The following is a 23182-nucleotide window of genomic DNA, read 5'->3' as shown; positions in this document are numbered from 1 at the left end:
AAACTGGATTATTCAGGCGGTTCTGTGGAGGCAGGTGGTCACAGGATACCGAGGCCCAGACGTCTGGAAGGTGGACGGAGTCAGGTAGCAGCTCGTGAATGGGAGGGTTTGTGGAAAAAGCCTCGGGCACAAAGAGGGCATTTAGAGAGCGAGGGGCCACATCTGGAGGGAAACTGAAATACCGACCACTTAACCACAACGCCTCATCCTCGCCGTGTGCAGCCGACATCACTGCTGCTTTCAGGCTCCATGAGGCGCTTTTAATGAACCTGTTGAATGGTTTTAGACAGAAACCGGGTCAGACTGTGACGCCTCGGCTGTCTTGTTTTGTTAAAAATCCCCAAATGTTAACTTTCTCCTGCACCAAAAGTGAGAAAAACTTCAAATTTCAGACTTTGGAGACTCCAGAATCGGAGCACGTTTGGTGTTTTTACATTCTGGTTTCCATTTAGTTTTGAGTTAAATCATTTAATGCACAATTTCAACACATAATCTTCTCGTTATTGTTGTTTTGATTGATCTCCTGACTGTCAGAAACTAACAAACACAAAACAGACCAAACGATTCACAAATTACAACAAAAAAGACATAAAATAACTACAAAGAAATGCAAAATAACTACAAAAAGACAAAAAACAACCAACAAAACCTCAACAAAACAATTGCAGAGAGTTAAATGACTAAAAAATGAAACAATATGGTTACAAAAAGACAAAAAAAAACAGAGATATAAATTGACAAAAAGAGACATAAAACAACCTCAAATACACAAAAAAGGGCCACAAAGAGACACAAAACAATCAAAAAGAGATGCCAAACAATTACAGACACAAAATGTCTACAAAAACACGCAAAAAAACACAACAAAGAAACGCAAAATGACCAAAGGAAGATAAAACAACCACAAATAGACAAAAAATCACTACAAAGAGACACAAGGGATGCAAAACAATTACAGACACAAAATAAATACAAAGACACAAAAAAATCTAAATCCAAAATTCCCTAAAATATTCAGTTTACGCAGATACATAACAAAGAATCGCAGTAAAACTTCTCAAATTTGGCTTTTAGTTTACTAGAAAAATATATATAAATATTAAAATATTTTTCATAGTTTATTCAAAGTTTATTCTTGAAAAAAACACTAAAAGTTGTTGTCATAACTAACACCAGTTATGCTGTTTCTGTGACAACACTAGCATTTTGATTGTTAGCGGGTGTAGCTTATTAGCATAGCATTTTAGCATGCTAACTATTGCTAATCAGCAATAGCTGAGGCTGATGCTGCTAGAGTTGGCTACCCATCTTTTAATATCAGGTCAATTTAAGTACATCTGACAGAAGAGTTCAACATCAATTAATGAGGTTTATTAGACCATTCTACATTCTGCTGTTTAGAATAATAATGAGGTGTTTATGATCATTCTACACAGTGATTTGTAAAGTAATAATGAGGTTTATTAGACCGTTCTACACAGTGATTTGTAAAATAATAATGAGGTTTATTAGACCATTCTACATAATGATTTGTAAAATAATAATAAGGTTTATTAGACCATTCTACATAATGATTTGTAAAATAATAATGAGGTTTATTAGACCATTCTACATAATGATTTGTAAAATAATAATGAGGTTTATTAGACCATTCTACATAATGATTTGTAAAATAATAATGAGGTTTATTAGACCATTCTACATAATGATTTGTAATATAATAATGAGGTTTATTAGACCATTCTACATAATGATTTGTAATATAATAATGAGGTTTATTAGACCATTCTACATAATGATTTGTAATATAATAATGAGGTTTATTAGACCATTCTACGCGGCATTAGAGAATGGTCTGGCTGTGCAGGACTAGAAAACCTTGAGAGCACCACAGGACCACCAGAACATCCTGAAGACCTTCTGGAACCTTCTGTAGAACACGTGGAACCCTCTGGGAGGAGCTCCAGCTTGGAACAAGAGTTCATGACTTGGTCAGAATCAAACCTGAGGAGGAGCCGGACTGCAGTGTTCGGTCGCACCGACTCCCCAGGGAGGCCGCCGATTGGCCGACAGAGATAAGAATCTCGTTACCACGTCAACGGTTGAGCGCCCTGTCCGTCAAGCCTCTGTTCCCACGGTAACAAAAGCTCCCATTTCCCCCCGTCGGACCCCCACCCTCCACACATTTCAGAGAGATGGGAAAGTTTCCCATCGGCTTGGCCAAAGTGGAGATGGGAACGGAGTGTGTGTGCTGAGTGTGTTTCTGTCTCTGCGAGGACCTTCTGGGTTTTCTGAGGACGTTCTCGGGTCGTGTGGTTCTGAAGACTCAAAGGTCCATTTGAGGGTTTGTTGTTGGTGTCACCAGGATGAAGGAGAACCAAAGGAATGAGCAGGATTATAGGAGTCCTCACAAGTATACTAACATGTCTGTAATGTGGGGTTTTATTCTCAGGCCGAACTGATCCTGTTAGAGTGAACACACACACACACACACACACACACACACACACACACACACACACACACACACACACACACACACACACACACGCTCCACTGACTGTGGAGATGTTAAGGAGATGTTGGCAGATTTAAAAAGCTTGTTTTGGTCAAATCTCAACTGGTTCCACAATCTAAAAATACAGGAAACCAGTAAAAACCTGAAACACCAGAAAGAAAAATGGAACAAAAAGGACGGACCACTGGACTTAAATTAGCTCTCAGACATTTGTGTCTCTTTGCGGTTGTTTTTGTCGCTTTGTGGTTGTTTTGCGTCATTTTGTAGTTGTTTTTAAAGTCCCTAGATTGGGTTCCCATGTCTTTGCAGCTGTTGTGTGTCTTATTGTAGTTGTTTTGTAAATATTTGCAGTGGTTTTGTATCTCTTTGTGGTCATTTTGTGTCGCTTTGTGGTTGTTTTGTGTCTTTTTGTGTCTTTATCTGGTTGTTTTGTGTCTTTTTGTGCCTCTTTGTGGTTGTAGTTTTCTCTTTGTATCTCTTGTAGTCCACCCCGACCTCCTCCTGGAAGAGGATTCAGTTTATAAATGTAGACTTTTCAGATTTAACATGTAAAAGTGCTTCAACATCTGGAAAGATCCAGCAGTTACAGTGTGAATGAAGTGAGAGGGTGAAGACACACACGCACACACACACACACGCGCACACACACACACACACACGCGCACACACACACTGCCGCACTGTTTAAACACAAGTGATACTTGAGCTGAATGAGTGTGAGAACAAACCGCTCAGTGTAAAGTCCAGCCTGAAGGACACACATGCACACGCACACACACACAAACACACACACACACACACACACACACACACACACACCTCTACTCTCTCTGTGAGGACCGTTACCTCACAGATGTGTTTGAAATATAAAATTGCTCCAACAGTTGTTGAGTTTTTCCATAAAGTCCAGTTTCAGTTTTTGAAACGACTTCGACACACAACGAGTAAAAGCTCCACTAAAGAGAAGGACACACAAAGCTGCTGTTTGAGATGCTTTGTGGTCGTTTTGTGTCTTTTTGTGATTGTTTGGTGTCTCTTTGTGGTTGTTTTGTGTCTCTGTGTAGTTGTTTTGTGTCTCTTTGTGGTTGTTTTGTGTCTTTTATAGTTGTTTTGTTTCTCTTTGTGTTTTGTGTCTCTTTGTGGTTGTTTTGTGTCTCTTTGTGGTTGTTTTGTGACTCTTTGTGTTTTGTGTCTCTTTGTGGTTGTTTTGTGACTCTTTGTGGTTGTTTTGTGTCTTTTTGTGATTGATTTGCATCTTTGTGTTGTAGTTTTTGTCTCTTTGTGTCTTATTGCGTCTCTTCATTAGTAAGTTGTGTTTGGCTTTGTCGTTTTCTTTTGCATTTGTTTTGAACTCTGCAGTCATTTGGCAAATTTGTGTTTATTTTGTGTCTCAGCAGTTGTTTTGCATCACTTTGTCACAGATACATGATTTTAATTTTTTTTTTATCTGTCTTTGAAACAGTTTGGTGCCTTTTCAGAGTATTCTGCATCTCTTTGTTGTCGCTTGTTGATGTTTTATGCCTTTTTGGTCTCTTCTCATCTGTTTGTAGTCCTTTTGTTTTAGTGTCAAACTCAGCATACATAGCTGTGTACAAGAAAAAACAAAACTCAACCTAGATGTAACCGTCACCTGGTTCAAACCTGAACCCTAGAACTAAATCCCAGAGAACCTGTCCTCACTCTCAGCCCGGTCCTCACAGAGATACAAACCCAGACAGAGAAACGTCTGTTTACTCGTTTTTGGAAAAATCCACCAGCAGAAATTCAAGGAAGAGGATTTCCAGTCAGCAGAAAAAGGGTTCAGTGTTGTCTGTAGTAAACAGAAAACGCTCAGCAGAGACCTTCAAAATAAGGTCGAGTCCACGTTTATTCTGTTTTAAATGTGTTTTAAGTGCAAATAAAGCAGCTTCTTTGAATCAGCGGCGGCAGAATTCAGATCTGAAGGTTTTATTTTTCAATTTAGAGCTTCCAGTTGGACTGAAGAAACACAAACGCTGATTTTTCTTGGATGAGAATTCTCATCACTGAGCTGTTCATTTACCAGAAAGCTCTACAATTTTCTCAACAATGATACAAATGAGACAAAATGCCAAAAACACGACACAAAATGCCAAAAACAATACACAAAATGACACAAATGAGACACAAATGAGACACAAAAGGACACATGACACAAAATGACAAGAACGAGACACAAAATGACACAAATGAGATACAAAATGACGCAAATGAGACAGAAAATGACACAAATGAAACACAAAATGACACAAATGAGACAAAATGACAAAAACAAGATACAAAATGACACAAATGAGACAAAATGATAAAAACAAGGCACAAAATGACACAAATGAGACACAAAATGACACATTGTTGCACTATTTATTTACTAGAAAGCTCAGTTTGTTGTTCGTCCTCTAAACAAATGAATGTTTCGACAGAACCTTTTCATTTCTTCATCTTCATCCTTTTCAGGATTTTTTGACTTTTTTTTTTACTTTGACACTACATTCACTCTACTCCTCTGCTCTGTTAACAGGTGAAAAAAAATCCAATTATAGATTAAAAATAGCCCCTTGGAAAAAGAAGAGCCACTCCAGCGATTAGACCGAGCCCAGAGCTCATATCACATGCAGTAACTGAGACACCGGCAAGCTGCTTAATTAGAATTTCTTCATATTAATTACAACATGTTCAATAATTAGTGAACATGTGAAGTGTGTGCGTGTCCACACGGCAACGGATGAGGAGGAGAAGGAGGAGAGCGTCGCCGTGGCAACATCGACCAGCTGGCCGCCGGGTCGGAAACAGGTCAAAGTGTTTTAGAGCATCAACAAACCGCAAGACGTGACCTCTGACCTCTGAGCTGCTCAATGTCATCAATCTGCCTCGCTGGACTGAAGAATTTACTGCGCTTATCGTCTCTGTCTCACAAAAATGACACAAATGAGACACAAAATGACACAAATGAGACACAAAATGAAAAAACAGACACAAAATGACACAAATGAGACACAAAATGACAAAATCACACAAATGAGGTACAAAATGATACAAATGAGACACACAATTATACAAATGAGACAAAATGACACAAATGAGACACAAAATGACATGTACATAACACAACATGACAAAACAAGGCAAAAAATGGCAAAAATGAGACACAAAATGACAAAATGGACACAAAATAGCTGTTTATAATTATAATAACTGTTTTATGTCTTTTATGAGGTAACTTTGCATCTGTTGGTAGTTATCTAGCATCTCTTTGTAATCATTGCAGTTGTTTTGCATCTCTTGGCAGCAATTTTGTGTGTTTTTGCAGCTGTTTTGTGTCTCTTTGCAGTTGTTTTGTGTCTCTGTAGTTATTGTATGTCTGTGCAGTTGTTTTGTGTCTCTTTGCAGCTCTTTTGCGTCTCTTTGCATTCGTCTTACGTCGTCTCTTTGCGGTTATTCTGTAAGAGGAGGCAGTGAGGCATTCAGGGTCACACCTCTGCAGGAAAACACAGCTTCGGTTTGGCTGCCAGTTTCTGCCGTTCGACTCAGAACCAGACTGACGGAGGCTGTTAGCATGCAGCCTGTCCATCAGCTACTGCTGTAACCATGACAACCGTCTGTGTGTGTGTGTGTGTGTGTGTGTGTGTGTGTGTGTGTGTGTGTCCAATCACTCAACAATCAGACACACAGATGAGGTGTGATGTCCTCTAGACTGTGAAGTGTGTCCTCATGCATCTCAGTGTTTCTGCAGCCTGTGATCACACACACACACACACACACACACACACACACACACACACACACACACACACACACACACACACACACACCTCAGATCGTTTATAACCTCACACCTTCCATATATTCGCTGTGAGCTCTCTTGGTCGATGTAACGTCCTCAGAATGCTAACAGAAGATTCAGTTCCTTAAAGGCAGCGACAACAGAACTGAAACCAGCCTCAGATAGATCAAAAATCTGATTTTTATTCATGCAGGTCTCTACACGGTGCTTTAGAGAGACATAAAACTAAATAAATACCAGGTTGTTAACCTGAATTAGAAATGATACAAAACATTATTAACTCTAAAACCAAAAAAATTACCAAAATGACTCCATTTATTAGTCAGAAACTGTAAAAACAAAGAGAATTTTCTTCTTTCTGACAGGCCTTGAATGCATCACGTGTAACGTTCCATCAGGAAAATAAACCACATGTGAGCTTAAAATTGTGATATTTCATCAAAGTCAATTTGTTTTGGAGACAAAACAACAAAAAGACACACAAAACAACCAGAAAGACACAGAAAGACTCACAGATGCAGCTCTGGTCACATGTTGACACGTAAATTAAAGTGATGTTTTTTGTGTACAATTTCTGTAAAACAAATAATTAAAGAAATGTAACATTTTCAGCGCTATGTTCAAATTAAGTACATTTATTGGAACCAAACTGGAAAACAGATGCTGAACCAGTGAACCCAGTAAAACCAGAGTAACCAGTAAAACCAATTAAACCAGTGGAACCAGTGAACCTAGTGAAACCTACTGATGCTGGTGAAACCAGTGAATCCAGTGAAACCAGTGACACCATGAAACCCAATGAAACCAATGAAACCAGTAAATCCAGTGAAACCCAGTGAACCCAGTGAATTCAGTGCATCCAGTAAATCCAGTGAATCCAGTGAATCCAGTGCATCCAGTGAAACCAGTGAAACCAGTGAAACCAGTGAAACCAGTGACCTCAGGGTGTTGTGTAGACTCCTGCCATCTCTTTGTCTCAGCTCTGATTGGATGTGATGCTGATATTGAGAGGAAGCAGGACATGAAACTGTGTGTGTCTGTGTGTGATAACCAGTGTATGTCTGTGTGATAACCAGTGTGTGTCTGTGTGATAACCAGTGTGTGTCTGTGTGATAACCGGTGTGTGTCTGTGTGAGTCCGTCGTCTCCTCGACACACAAACAGCTTTATCGACTGAAGGCTCAAATCAACACAAATCCACATCGACTGAAACCAGAGCTCAGACGTTGTGTGTCCAGATCTCACACTCGGTCGCACACACACATTTGTAGGATGAAGTCATGGTGTTAGATGATACACTGCTGCTCACAAGACACACAAAACGATTGCAAAGACACACAAAATGGGCACAAAGAGGCACAAAATGACCATAAAGAGACAGAAAACAACTAAAAAGTGACATAAAAGAATTGCAAGGAAATGCAAAACGACCATATAGAGACACAAAATGATCACAAAAAAAGATGAAATACCCACAAAGACAAGCAAAATTAGCACAAAAGATGCAAAATGACAATTTAGACATCGAAAATGACTACAAAGAAATACAAAATGACCACTAAAGGCCGAAATAACCACAAAGACGAGCAAAGTTAGCACAAAAAGATGCAAAAATAATTGCAAAGAAATACTGCAAAGACACACAAAACAACCACAAAGACGCACAAAATAACTACAAAGAGACACAAAATAACCACAAAGACAGAAAATAACCACAAAGACACACAAAACAACCACAGAGACACACAAAACAACCACAGAAAGAGGAAATACACACAGACACAAAATTAGCACAAAGATGCAAAATTACCATAATGATGCACAACATGATTACAAAGAGACAAAATACCCACAATGATACACAAGATGAGCACAATGACATACAAAATGACTGCAAAGAGACACAAAATGACCACAAAAAGACACAAAATGACCACAAAAGGATGAAATACCCACGAAGATGAGCAAAGTTATTAGAAAAAGATGCAAAATGACCACAAAGTAACACAAAATGACCACAAAAATACACCACAAAGTGAGCATATGGATTCCCAAAAACTACAAGAAAACAACTCTATCAAAAAAGGCTGGTTGTTTTCTGTTGTTTTCTGTTCGTTTTTTTTCGCAAAACTGATTTGAAGTCTATGTTTTTTTCCTTCATTTTTTACAGCATGGTCCGGATGCTTTACGTCCTTCTGATGGTTTTAATAAGTGAATTAAAACGGAACCAGCCGTGTTCCTGCTGTTAGTGTTACCATCTGCAGCTCCTGAATGAAGAACAGCTGTTTTATTGCAGCTGTTTCCACTCATGTTTGACCCTCTGCTCGTAACTCTTCTCATCTTCTGACAGGAAAACGTTGAAATGCTGTCAGTAAAAGCTGAAATATACGACGGTTCTACCTGCAGTAGCTTCTGCTGAACAGTAACACCTGTGTTCACACTCAACTCTCACATATTTGTTCTCTCCGTACGGAAACCGATTAACCCTCCAAACCCAAAATCTACCCAATGTTTTCTTCAAAATAACAGACAAAATAACAGACAGAATATCAGCGTGAAGCAACAAAACATCGCTGCTTTTTAAGGTAAACAATCCATAAAACATCACTGATTGACTTATCATTAAATATTGTGATTTTATTTGGTTTAAATTCTTTTAAGTCCGTTTTTATGCAGATGGGAGCTCTCACCACTCAGTATACACGTCTTAGAATGACTACAAAGAGACACAAAACAAATACAAAATGACAATAAATAGACACAAATTGACTACAAAGAGACACAAAATTCCCACAGAGACACAAAGCGACAACAAAGAGACACAAATTGACCACAGTGACACAAAACGACTACAAAGAGACACAAAACAACCACAAAGAGACACAAAACAAACAAAGAGACACAAAACAAACACAAAATGACAATAGACACAAATTGACTACAAAGAGACACAAAACAGCCACAAAAAGACACAAAACGATTACAAAGATACACAAAATGGCCACAAAGAGACACAAAACAACTACAAAGAGACACAAAACAACCACAAAGAGACACAGAACAACTACAGAGACACAAAAAGACTACAAAGAGACACAAAAAGACTACAAAGAGACACAAAACAACCACAAAGAGACACAGAACAACTACAGAGACACAAAAAGACTACAAAGAGACACAAAAAGACTACAAAGAGACACAAAACAACCACAAAGAGACACAAAACAACCACAAAGAGACACAAAGCAACCACAAAGAGACAGAAAATAACCTCTCAAAGACACAGACACAAAACAAGTTTATTTCATTTGTCTTATTGTGATTTTATGTCGTTTCATTTTGTTGTGTTTTTATACAGTCGAGTTGAACCCTCAGACTCAACACAACGTTTCTGTTTAATCTTCAGATGTTTTCAGACCTTCTAGTTTCCATCAACACAATGAGAACCAGCTTCTGTTTATTTCACTCTTAAAGTTTTGACCTTTTTCCTCGGTTGTCATTTTCCTGGCGGTGGATTCTTCGAGCATCAGACTCTCTGCAGCATCCCATCCTCAAATCACATTTTCCACCGACGGCAGCATCTGTCGGAGGACGCGGACACCTGGCCGGCGGACGGACACACCTGGCCGGCGGACGGACACACCTGGCCGGCGGACGGACACACCTGGCCGGCAGCAGCCTCCATCTGGGAGTCTGGAGAGCAGCAACACTAGACGCCTTTGTTCCACGTCTGAGCGTCTTTGTGTCGGCGCTGCTCTTTACTTTCTCATGTCGGGTTTCTTGGCCGTCCTGCAGCCTATTCTGGCTCGAATGCTAATGTTCCTCTGATCCGCCTGAATTAATGGAAGAAGAAGGAGAAGAAGACGGAGAATGGTGCTTTGTTTAGGCGTGTCGGAGCTGCAGATACGGGACGTGCTGCAGATAAGATGCAGGATGCTGGCGTCAGGTTGTTTCACTGAAGGTTAAGCGAGGATGTTAAAGCAGAATGAACAGCAGAGGAGGATTGTGGGAGTTTGGCGAGGCGTCGCAGGAGAAGAGCGAACGTTCAGAGTCACCAAAGTCAATGATGTTTTCATTTAATAAACAGCAGAAGGACAAAGACAAACAAGGAACGATAACGAGACACACAAGACACAGATTATGTACAAAGAGAAGCAAAAACATCCACAAAGAGACACAAAAAAAACACAGACACTAAACAACTACAAAGAGACACAAAACAGCCACAAAGAGACACAAAACAACCACAGAGAGACACAAAATAACCACAAAGAGACACACAACCTGACTGCACACAGTGTGGTTGTGTTGCTCTTCTGTCGGAGGTTGTGTGTCTGTTTCCCCGTCAGCTAACTGCTAACTGAGCCTGCAGCATCGGCCCTGTTGCCATGGTTACCTGCAGGTTAAGTCACTGCATCCTGGAGCTGAAGAGGTGAAGCTGTGGTCGCACACACACACACACACACACACACACACACACACACACACACACACAACAAACACACACACACACACAGGATGGGGCTCTGGCCTTGACTTGTCAGCTTAGTTCACAATCATGGATGTGTGTGTGTGTGTGTGTGTGTGTGTGTGTGTGTGTGTGTGTGTGTGTGTGTGTGTGTGTGTGTGTGTGTGTTTGTTGTGTGCAGCAGATAGTAGAACATCACAGTGTAACAGCAGTGAAGCTCAATTGGGGATTCACATCCAAACAGACACAAAACAACCACAAAAAGACACAAAATAACCTAAAAAAGACACAAATTACTGCAAAATGGCAAAGATTACAGCAAAAAGACACAAAATGAAAACAAAAAGACACAAAACAACCACAAAAAGACATAAATTACTGCAAAATGGCACAAAATTACAGCAAACAGACACAAAATGACCACAAAAAGGCACAAAACAACCACAAAAAGACATAAAATAACTTCAAAAAGACACGAAACAACCACAAAAAGACACAAAACAAGCTCCAAAATACGCAAAAGAAAACAAAAAGACACAAAATGACCGCAAAGACACACAACGCAACCTTATTGACTCCTCTCTTGGACCAGAACTTTAAAAATCAGCTGTTTCCTGTTTTTGACGCTGGAACTTTTGACCGTTTGGCTCTTTTTCTTTGTGACTAAACAGAACATATTGGTGAAGTCGAGTATTTCCACAGCAGTCAGGTGTTTTTCTCCGCTTTAAGCCGGTTCGGTCGATAATAAAGTGACTTTCCTGCAGCTTTATTTCCTTCCTGGTCTTCCTCTGATAAACGCTGAGTCAGCAGCTACATCAGAGCGACTACTTCCTGTCCTGCTGCTGCTCCACTTCCTGTCGTCCATGTCGGTCCTCTGGTGGATCGTCTGTTTTTAATCCTTCAGTCTGATCCTCTAATAAGTGTTAATTTGGATAAAATGACAGAGAGCAGAGAGATGTGACCGACGTTGTGTGTCTGTGTGATTAAACTCCATTTGCTGGGGGTGGAGTCTCCTCGTTAGGGGCCTCGTTAGGGACCTCGTTAGGGACCTCGTTAGGGAGAGTCACGGCCATGTTTGCTCGACGCTCAGCCGAGCGAACATGATCTCCCGGTTTGTGTGTCCGAGAGCGTGAACATGAAGCCAGACAGTGAAAACACACTTTGGAAAATGTCTGCAGATCACAACATGGAGTTTTATTATACACTGTAAAAAAAAAATGTTGTTGAACAAGACAAAGAGACACAAAACAACCACAAAGAGACACAAAACAACCACAAAGAGGAAAAAAATGCAGATTTTTGCTTTCTAAATATAGGAAAATATCAATGAAACTGCAAAAATATACTGTGAATTCAGATATTTAATATCTAAAAAAAAATATCTGAATAATCAGAAATAGTCTCTGCAGGTCACAACATGGAGGAACATGCGATTATACACTATTATTCCCTTTTATTTTCTGTATTTTTACAGTTTTTTTCTTCTAAACATATGAAAATATCAACAAAATTACAAAAACAAGCTTTTAATTTACGTTATTCAATATAAAGTAACATTTAAAGCCTTTAAAACTATTTTAAGGAGAATTTATGTTTGATTTTGTAATTTCACAAGTATTTCCTTGTCTAGGAAATCCTTGAATAAACTTTATTTAATCGAGAACAAACAGTATTTTTGATAATTTATATGATGTTTTGGTGCAATAGCTGTTGGATTTAACTTTTAAACTGATGAAATGTTTTAACAACTCTGATCATAACTAAAAAAGAAGAGTTTATCTTTAAGGTTATTGAAGCTCTTCAGACGCCAGTTTGGTCACACAATGGCACAAAACATGGATCATTTTCTTATAATAAACTCTAACATTAATGTTTTTTGGGTTTATTGGAGTCTGATAATGATTTCATGTCATGCAGTGTATGTGCAGTTGTGTGTGCGTTTTGGATAATCTCATTACCTGTGATTTGTGGCTCTTATATTGTCACACACACACACAGATGTTACTACAGTATGACTCAACCCTCGATTCTGCTGTGTGTGTGTCTCTGTGTGTGTGTGTGTGTGTGTGTGTGTGTGTCTGTGTGTGTGTGTGTGTGTGTGTGTTGTGGTATTACAGTGCAGGATTACAGTGTATTAGTCTTGTTATCCGTCTGCATTCAGCTATTGATCTGTGTGTGTGTGTGTGTGTGTGTGTGTGTGTGTGTGTGTGTGTGTGTGTGTGTGTGTGTGTGTGTGTGTGTGTGTGTGTGTGTGTGTGTGTGTGTGTGTGTGTGTGTGTGTGTGTGTGTGTGTGTTGTGAAGACAGAAACCTGTTTGTTCAGTCACACTGTGGTGGTGGTCCTCATAAAGATAGATCATGCAGTGTTGGTGTGGTTTAAATTACATTGGTGTGTGTCTTGTTCTTCTGTCTTTGTGAGGACCGAGGAGTGAAGACTACAACATAAGTACCTGATAAGTGGTGCTGTACTGTTGAGTACTACAGTAGAAGTTGTCCTTTATTTTTTATTTCTGTTGTCACAGTACAACCAGATGTGTCCTGACAGAACTGTTTGAAAAAGTGGTTCCTTAAAGAACTTACTTTTTGGTGCCTAAAAGAACTTTTTTTTAATGGTTCGTTGTACATTGAGGTGCATTTGAGGGTTCTCTTTTAAAAGGTTTGAGGAAAATGATCCTTTAAACAAAAATGTCTCGCTAAAAGGTTCTTTATGGACCTAAAAAATGTTCGACTACAGCTTCACTGTAAGGAACCAGTTCTGGTTCCAGGTTGAATCTTCATTGTACAGTATAGATGCTGGTGTTCAGGCACCAGGGGGCGCTATAAGAAAATGTTCACTCAAGTCTCTTATTCATGTTGTGTCAGAATGAATCAGAAAAATGAGTTCTCTCAAGTTGGAACAACAACCTGGAAACTCTATGAAAGTTTATGTACCCGACTTACAGAGTTTCTGAGATCAAATATGCAGAATCGTTTGGTTGATGATACAACATTTTGATTAATGGTGCAAATTCACTGATTGGATGTTTTCATATTTTTTTTTTTTTTTTGCAAATATTTCATCTGTAAAATGGTTTTAGGTTTGTTGCTCTGGGCAGTGTGACTTAGACTACTTAGAAAAGCTCAGCGTTCTTTGAAGCGTCTGTTGTTTCCAACTGAAAAACATTCAGAAGTCACAAGAACAACTTTAGAACTTCTCCAACGAGGACCAGAACTAAGACCAGATCCAGAACTAGGACCAGATCCAGAACTAGGATCAGAAAGAGAACTAGAACCAAAACTAGGACCAGAACTAAGACCAGAACCAGAACCAGAACTAGACCCAGAACTGGGACCAGAACTGGGACCAGAACCAGGACCACAGAAAGATGCAACATTAATTGACATGATGATTTAAAAATCTGTATTTTTTACCAGAAGTAACACCATTTTTTTTCACTGTCAGAATTCTTTTTTACTGGATTTAAATCAGTAAAATTATTGCTATCGAATGTTGTTAAATACGAAGGAATAAAACAATGTGCTATTTTTGAAACTTATTTCATAGAGTTTTCTTATTAAATTGCCCATTATATCTAATCAAAATGACAGAAAACATGGTATAAATGTAAATGTTAGCGGTTTGTTCTGGACTTCATCCTCTGATATGAAGCTCGTTCCACATAAACCAGCAGTGATGATCCTGAATGTCTGTTAATAAAACATGTACCGCTGAGCAGGCTGAGCGCTTCATGATGTATTTTATTTATTTACGTGTGAGTCCAGCAGGATTACTGCAGATTTACCTCCACGCAGCATTAGCGGATGAAGGGGCAGCAGATGAGGGATTTAGGTTTTCATGTTTTCACTCAGATTATGTTTTTTTTTTCCCTACCTGCCTCCATCCACAGCGATGAATGAATGGAATAAAACATGGTCCAGTTATTAAATGTGAATTAACTTTAATTCCAGTCAGACGCATAAATATTAGAAAGTCCAATTTCACATCCTGCTTCCCGGCTGAGTCGGTTGTTGCAAAATTCTACTGCACGACTCAATCTTTCATACAGGAACAGCTGCTTTTCTACACCATAAAAATCTACTTTATTCAACATTTTTCACTGTAAATCTTCAGGAAGTTAATGTTCTTTTAGAGATTTTTCCTGTTTTGCTAAATTACTTAAAGAAAATATGCTTTAAATTACTAAATAAATTCTAAAGATGCACAATTTGACCATTTATACATTAATAGCTGCTTCTCTACACTGTAAAAAATTAACCTTGCATGTTTTGACATTTTCAAAGAGTTCATCTTGCTGTATTAGGTTTTCCTGTTTTGCAATTACAGAAAATTATACATAAAATATTTTTTAAAATATTTAAAATTTTAAAAAAAATTTTCATTAAGAATAAATGTGAAAGAATTCATTTTAAATAAAAGTTGTGGCTGATCATCATCATATAAACATAATTATTTCATCTCAGTTTGTTTTAATAAACAGTAAAATGTCTTTAAAAGTCTTGTTGTTGGTCCAGAATCATTAGGAACCCTCCAGAACCACTACACCTGTAGATGTTCCTCTGGTCACTCTGTGGTTCTTTTGGTCACCCTGCGGTTCTGTTACTCACCCTGTGGTTCTGTTCTCCAGGAGATGTGGTGGACGTCTACCAGAGGGAGTTCCTGGCTCTGAGGGAACGTCTGCACTCGGCAGAGCAGGAGAACCTGAGGAGGTCCAAAGAGCTGAACCTGGTTCTGGAGGAGATCAAGAGGGCCATCGCTGAGAAGCAGGCGCTGAGAGACATAAACCGGACCTGGAGCAGCCTGTCAGGTGAGTCCAGAACCAGGACCAGAACTAGAACCAGAGCTAGGAACAGGACCAGAATTCAGGACCAGAACTAGAACTTAAAACTAGGACTAGAACTAGAACCAGAACTAGAGCTAGGACTAGAACATATCTAGGACCAGGATCAGAACTAGAACCAGAAGTAGGACTAGAACCTAGAACCAGAACTAGGACCAGGACCAGAACTAGTAACTACTGGTAAAAACTGACTCCAGATCTGCTAGTTTCCTGACGCCTCGGTCCGATTGTTCCTGTTCCTCAGAGGAGACCAGGTTGAAGCTGTGGAACGTCAGCAGCAGTAAAAGTGTCCTGCAGCTTCCCTCCATCTTCCATCATCTTCCTCACCTGCTGAACCGGGAGGACAGCCTGCAGCCGGCCGTGCACCTGGGACAGGGACGCACCGGAGGTAAAACCCAACGCACCTTCTGACTGAACACATTCACATGAAGTCGGTCCAAAACCACTGAGAAACTGTCCAGAAGTACTGATGTTTGTCTAAACTGTTTGAAACAAATAAACAAAATTTCTAAAACAAAAACTTAAAGTGATTTAAACTTTTCCAAAATGATCCCGAGAGGAAAATCCAACCTACTAGGTCAATAAGATAAATGCAGCAAATCAGTCTCCCCTGCATTAGACTGATCCTGGAGCAGGCTATAGACTGGTCTGTAATGTGAGGCTAAAAACACACCTGCAGACCTCCACCATGACTCAGGGCTCACAGCTGGAGCAGCAGCCCAGCCAGAGAGCTCCATCCCTGGGTAACAGCTCAGCGAGGCCCCCTGATGCACGCAGCATCCCCTGGAGGATAAAACAAACATCTCCGACCAACCAGGAGGACCAAGGTCACTGTGTGTGTGTGTGTCTCTGTGTGTGTGTGTCTCTGTGTGTGTGTGTGTGTCTCTGTGTGTGTGTGTGTGTGTGTGTGTGTGTCTGTGTGTGTGTGTGTGTGTGTGTCTCTCTCTGTGTGTGTGTGTGTGTGTGTGTGTGAGCGTCTGTCAGGTCTAATTTATTTATAAGGTGTTTTTTCTGCTTAGTAAACCGTTTTCTGACAAGCCCACTTTACTCGGAGGGCATAAATACAGATAAAACCAGAGAACAAACACATCAGAAAATGTAAGATATTGTGTGTGTTTGTGTTTGTGTTTATGTGTGTGTTTGTGTGTCTGTGTGTGCAGTCAAATGTATTTATGATGCACTTTGAGTAAAACAGGTTAGTTGTGGAGGAAAGTGCTTTATGGAGCAGCAAAGGACGGAGAGATAACAACGGAGAGAAGAAACACAGCAAGACAATTATATATATTTATCTTTTTGTGTGTCTGTGTGTGTCTGTGTGTGTCTGTGACAAATCTGATTTATAGGTAAAACCTTTGAAACAAAGCAGACTCGGCACAAAGTGTTTTTTTCCAGAGCATCGAGGAGAGAAAAACAAGTTAAATCGAAACAGAGACGTTTGTACATTTACAGGAGTCAGACCAGAGGTTGGGGTGTGTGCACGTACATGTGCACGTGTCTGTGTGTGCGTGTGTGTGCATGTAGCCTGGTCCAGCCTGGTTCGGTCTAGTTCAGTTTAGAAGCCAAACATTAACAAACACCAGTTGAAAGATCAGTTCCTGGAAATAGTCAGCACCCCTGTAGGTACTGTCTAAACGCTGGAAACATTGCATCCTGCCAGATCACCTTAAAGGGTTTTTGGTACAGTGTATTTCCTGGGCGACTACTGCCTCTTTACTATAAACGCTCTCCACTTGTAAGCATTTTGAACTAAGTTTCCGTTGCTGTGTATTCCCTGGAAAGACCTCACATTTGCACTACCCAATGGCTCAGTCTAATTCCTGGCTCCTTTTGATTCTCTTACTGATTACCAACAACATACCTGCTGTGGGCTCTGTCTAAGTACTGAAAACTCTGCATACTCCCAGATCCATTAATCTAACTAGAGGCTCTGTGTATTTGCTGCAAATGTCTCGCTTTCAAAACCCAGTAAACCACTTTGACCCTGTGTATATACTGGAAATACCACACATTTCTATTTCTCTTGTGGCTCTGTCTATTTAGGTGTAAAACATTTGCAATAAAGGCCAGTAAACCAGTCTGACTCTGTCTGTGTACTGGAAATACTGCACACCTCCAGTTTTCTTGATTTTTACCTGCGGCTCTGTGTATTTGCTGAGAATGTTCCACATTCAAAGGCAAGTAAACCACTCTGGTTCTGTGCATGCACTGGAGATACTACACACATTCACTATTATGTGGTATTTCCAGTACATACACAGTGCCAGACTGGTTTACTACCTGTTGAGTTTAAACAAAGACCAGTAAACATGTCCGGCTCCGTGTATATAGTGGAAATACTACAAACTTACAGTTCACTTCATGTAACCAGCGGCTCTGTCTATTTGCTGAAGATGTTTCACACTTGAAGGCCAGTTAACCAGCGTGGCTCTGTCTATTTTCTGGGTATTACCTGTGTGGTGTTAAAGGAGCAGTCCGCCTAAAATCTGGTATCTCACCTGTGTGTGTGTGTGTGTGTGTGTGTGTGTGTGTGTGTGTGTGTGTGTGTGTGTGTGTGTGTGTGTGTGTGTGTGTGTGTGTGTGTGTGTGTGTGTGTGTACAGTCTCCATAGTGATGGGGGTTCCCAGTGTGAAGAGGGAGGTCCACTCCTACCTGACCGACACTCTCAGCTCGCTGATGTCGGAGCTCAGCGCCGCTGAGAAGGACGACTGTGTCATCGTCGTCCTCATCGCCGAGGTCAGTGTGTGGTTAGTTAGTTAGTTTAAATTACAGCAGGAAAAGGTTTGGTTAAGGTTAGGGAGAACTGGGTTTAGCTCAAGGTTAGGTTCAGGTTAACCTCATGAATATCATGATCATGAATATAATCTCCACAATTTAACCCTCATCAGTACACGTGGCAAAACCTATTAATCTGTACACTTGTGGTCCAGCTGGACCCCAGAAGTATTTCATCTGTTTCACATTTCTCTTCCTGTCCAGATCCTCTCAATACATATTTTCCTAAAACGTGTGTCGTCTGCAGATACAAATGCGAAAGAAACAATGAAACTTGGGTGACTTATGATGTTTTTATTCAAGAGTAAATGAAATGAGAGGAACACAACATTTTCACTATTTTCATACTTTTGTGATTTTTGGTGCAGAATCATGTGCAGGAAGTGGAATTAACTCGTCCCATTATAGCTGTGATGGTACAAAGGAAGGAGACATTAATGGCTGGTAGTAGAACAGCAGATATATGGTCCTTTGGATTAAAACTGCCCTCTTTGCCACTGGGGTCCAGGTGTGAGTGTGAGTGTTTGTCCTGTTTGAATTTACTGGATTGTTTTTAAGTTATTCTCTTGTTTTTCACTGTGAAGCACTTTAGTCACCCTTTGGGCTGTTGTACAGGGCTATAGAAGTAAACTTAGACGATTATTATTGATGATTACTGACGTGTAGTGCTTACAATATTAGTCTAAGAACTCCTGAATTGAAATGAAACACAATGCAACTGAAGCAGTCATCACTAGAGCAACACAACACAAACATACATAAATAAAAGATGCACAGTGCTACTGGGGGCTGCACAGTGGATCAGTGGTTATCACTGTCACCAGGCAGCTAGATGACGGTTAACTCACATCCAGCTGAAGTTTAGCTTCACATTGTACCTTCTTACTGTTCTCCTGCAGCTCATCACAGAAAAAGGTTAAAAACAAACCAAACAACAACAATAGCTAGTATAACTAGTACCAGTTTATCAGATTAAGCCTCTAGTTAATGAATTAAAGTCAGTCTGAAGGGATGAAACTCAACTGGAGTCTGTGTGGATAATTGGCCGTCATGGTGGATGCATGTTGATGCGTGTTGATGCATGTTGATGCATGTTGATGCGTGTTCGTCCTCACATGCTTTCTAAAGGCCAGCGGTTTAGCTAATGAACCGACAGACACACACACACAGATAATGTCATTGACTCTGCTGTGTTTAGCGCTAATGCTAACTAACCTCAAAGTGCTGCAGGGAGGTAAAACGATGACGTGTGCGTGTTCACTGAATCATTTAAGCTGTGAAATTACATACGTGTGTGTGTGTGTGTGTGTGTGTGTGTGTGTGTGTGTGTCTGTGTGTGTTTGCTGTAACACTAATAAAGGTCACACTTTAAGCTGTTTGTCTTCGGAGCTGCAGCGTCTCATCTGTTTATTTTGCTCCTTATTTTCTACATTTTCTGACTCTAATCAAACCTTCGTGCAGATTCAAACCTTCGACATGTTCGTTCGTTCTCCTCTCAATACTTTATGACTTCTCTGCTCAGACGGCGGCTCTCGGCTGTGAGCTCATGCTGGAGATGTAAATGTTTAAAAACACCTCACTTTTTAAAGACGCTGTTTCTCTGGGAAACATCCTCCATCCACATGTGGATTAATACGCTGCTGAAAGTAGTTCCTCAGCAAATTTAATGTTTCCTCATGTTCTATAACAGTATATATTTACAATCAAACAGCAGCAGTACTGAGATGCAAAGAGCTGAGGGGTAAAAAAGACTAAATCTGCCACAGAATTTAAATATATTCACTTTATATGCACGTTTGTAGTTAAAAGTCCGCTGACAGCTGCCTGAAAATTAATTCTCACATCCACTGTGCTGTAAACCTAAGGCTAGGTGACATAGCTGCTAATATTATCATGACAAAGCAAATTATTTCAGTTGATATTGATAATTATTGATCATTTTTGTTAATCATTTTTAATGACAATTAGAAGAAAAGTGGTTCAATTTCAATTTAAACATCTCAGAATGTAGCTGCTTTACCTATCAAGGTTCAGGGGAATAGTAATATAGCAAGAATAAAATTAAAAAATAAATAAAAATAATGAAAAGAGACGCACAACAACACATACACAAAACAAACAGATGAGAAATGAGCATATATATATGCATAAAACAACAACAGAGTTCCAAAAACAAACACAAACAGACTTAAAATAAATATAAGCAGACATGAAACAATAAAAAGAAGTAAAACAAACATAAACAGGTAGAAAAACAACATAAATAGTTGTAAAATGAATATAAAGTGCTCTAAAACAAACAAAGACAGAGATGAAGAAGCCAGAAATAGACATAAAACAACAACAAAACAAACAGAAAAAAACAGAAAAAGAACATTAACACATACGAAATAAATATAAACGGACATAAAAAATGAACATAAATGATGTAAAACAAATAAACAGCGATAAAACAACAGCAAAACAAACATAAAACGATCAACATGAAACAGACAGATATAAAAAAAGAACATGAACAGAGGTTAAAAAATATGAAACGACAAAAATGAACAGAAAAATCAAAAAACAAATAAACAGAGATATAACAACAACAAAAAGACAGAACAGACATAAAGATATAAAGAGAGAACATAAACAGAGATGAAATAAATATTAAATGACATAAAAATGAACAGAAAAGACAAAAAAAATAATAAACAGATAAAACAACAACAAAGAGACATAAAACACACAGACAGATAGAAAGAGCATAAATAGCCATTAAATTAATATATGCTGCTTTAAAACAAACAAACAATCATAAAATGGTAGAAAAATACAGTAACAGATGTAAAATAAATATAAACTGACATTAAAAATAAACATAAACAGACATAAAGATATAAAAAGAACATAAACAGACATGAAACAAATAAAAATATAAAACAACAACAAAGAGGCAAAAAATAGACATAAAAGAATTCAAAATAACCACAAATTGACATAAAACAGACATAAACCAAAATAAACAACAACAAAACAGCCGTACAAAGATAGAAAAGGAACATTAACAGACATGAAATAAATATAAACTGACATATAAACGTGTGAACTTTGCTGTTAAAGTCTCTCTGATGCTGATGTTTGTTTCTGTGATTTTACACATTTCATTTCCTGCTGTTTTACTTCATTTCTCCATTTGTCAGCCTGATATCTTGTTTTTTTTCCTCCTCCAGGCTGATATAATATTTAAAATCCTCCCGGGTTTTTGTTTTTTATCTCTCCAACATAATTTCCTCTCCGTTTTGATTTCCAAATTTAAATCCGATTCGTCTCCGTGTCTCCGGTTCGTATCTTTGAGGAATTAATGGGTCACGTGGAGGAACACCAGCGCTCCAAGCTCCTAAAGTGGAGAGACGTGTAGCATGAATATTACATGACGGAAGCGTGTAGCGCTGGGAGGCGGCAGGAACACGGATCCAGCCACCTCCTGCTGATGCTCCACAGCCTTCAGTTCTACCAACATCTGCAGCATCACAGCTGGTTCTTAAACGCCCGATCAGCTCAAATTATGGCTGAAAACCAAGTAGAAGCAAGAAAGTTTGCAGATGTTGCAGCTTTTAACTGAATCTCTGCTGTTTAGAGTTCAGATTATCACCTTTATCCTCATAAAGTGGCCAAACTGGATGTTTAAAATGACAACATGAGGTCATTATCAGCTCCAAAAGATCCTGTTTATCATCCAGTCTTGTAGACGATTCATTTCCCTGCTTCTACTGTGCATTTTTAGCTCTGAGAAGTTTATGTAGGTTGGAAAGAGACAAAAACAACAACAAAGAGAGTGAAAACAAACATAATCAGATGTAAAATGAATGCAAACAGACATGAGAAGGTGTAACTTGAGCATAAAAATTAAACATTAAATTAAGATTAAGTGACAAACAAAAGTAAACAAACATAAAAAATGAAAAAAAGATTAAATGAAAAAGACGCAAAACAACTATAGACAAAAAACTACAAAGATACAAAACAGCTAACAAAACACACACAACAACCATAAAAAGACATAAAACAACTTTAAAGAGACAAAACAACCACAAAACACACACAACAACCATAAAGAGACACAAAACAATCACAAAAAGACACAAAACAACCAGAAAATACATGAAACAACCATAAAAACACACAAAACAAAAATAAAAAGACACACAATGACAAAAAGACACAAAACAACTTCAAAGGGACACATATACCTATAAATATATAAAACCTCTTCAGATAAATCCTGAAGTGACCGCAAAGGCATGTATAATTATAAATAAATTACATAAATATAATTATTACTAATATAATTACTGTACCTGAACCCACCTGTGATGACATCATCCCTCCAGGGTCACATGACCTGCAGTTCCACCTGCAGAAGGTGGAGGTCTGAGGACATCGTCTGCTGCTTCAGAGACTAAAACCTTTTTGTTTTTCCTCTTCATTTGGTAAAACAACTTAAAAACGAGCGTCCTGTTAGCACCGTCTGCTCCTCGTTAGCGCTAAGCTCCACCCGGCTGGCACCTCCAGGATGCCAAAACAAACCACAGCCCCGTGCAGAGGCCGACGGGCTGCAAACACGTGTGTGACCGAACGCTGACCTTCGCAGCCGAACTGTCGGGGCCTGCTGGGAGCCAATCTGAGCCCTGATTGGCCGGAGCTGGAGGCTGAGCTGTGATGTCATCGATTGCTCAAGTTGTTGTTCGAGTTGGAACCAGAGAGAAAGACATAAAAATATGGAGATGATCTCAGCCTGCCA

The 23182-nt window shown here is 39.2% G+C and overlaps 1 protein-coding gene across 2 annotated transcripts in view; it reads left to right on the top strand.

The window, feature by feature from the left end:
• The window catches only part of mgat4b (alpha-1,3-mannosyl-glycoprotein 4-beta-N-acetylglucosaminyltransferase B), a 72198-nt gene that overhangs the window by 15748 nt on the left and 33268 nt on the right, over window positions 1-23182 (top strand). For both annotated transcript variants that reach the window (XM_055016613.1, XM_055016612.1), the window contains exons 2-4: window positions 15412-15591; window positions 15869-16012; window positions 18224-18357. In XM_055016613.1, the coding sequence (XP_054872588.1) occupies window positions 15412-15591; window positions 15869-16012; window positions 18224-18357 (458 nt within the window). The remainder of the gene's footprint in view (window positions 1-15411; window positions 15592-15868; window positions 16013-18223; window positions 18358-23182) is intronic.

This window comes from Amphiprion ocellaris, chromosome 13, assembly GCF_022539595.1.
Source record: "Amphiprion ocellaris isolate individual 3 ecotype Okinawa chromosome 13, ASM2253959v1, whole genome shotgun sequence".
NCBI classification, from domain to species: domain Eukaryota; kingdom Metazoa; phylum Chordata; class Actinopteri; family Pomacentridae; genus Amphiprion; species Amphiprion ocellaris.
Note: the sequence above shows the minus strand (reverse complement) of the source record. Positions and strands in the feature narration are given on the sequence as shown.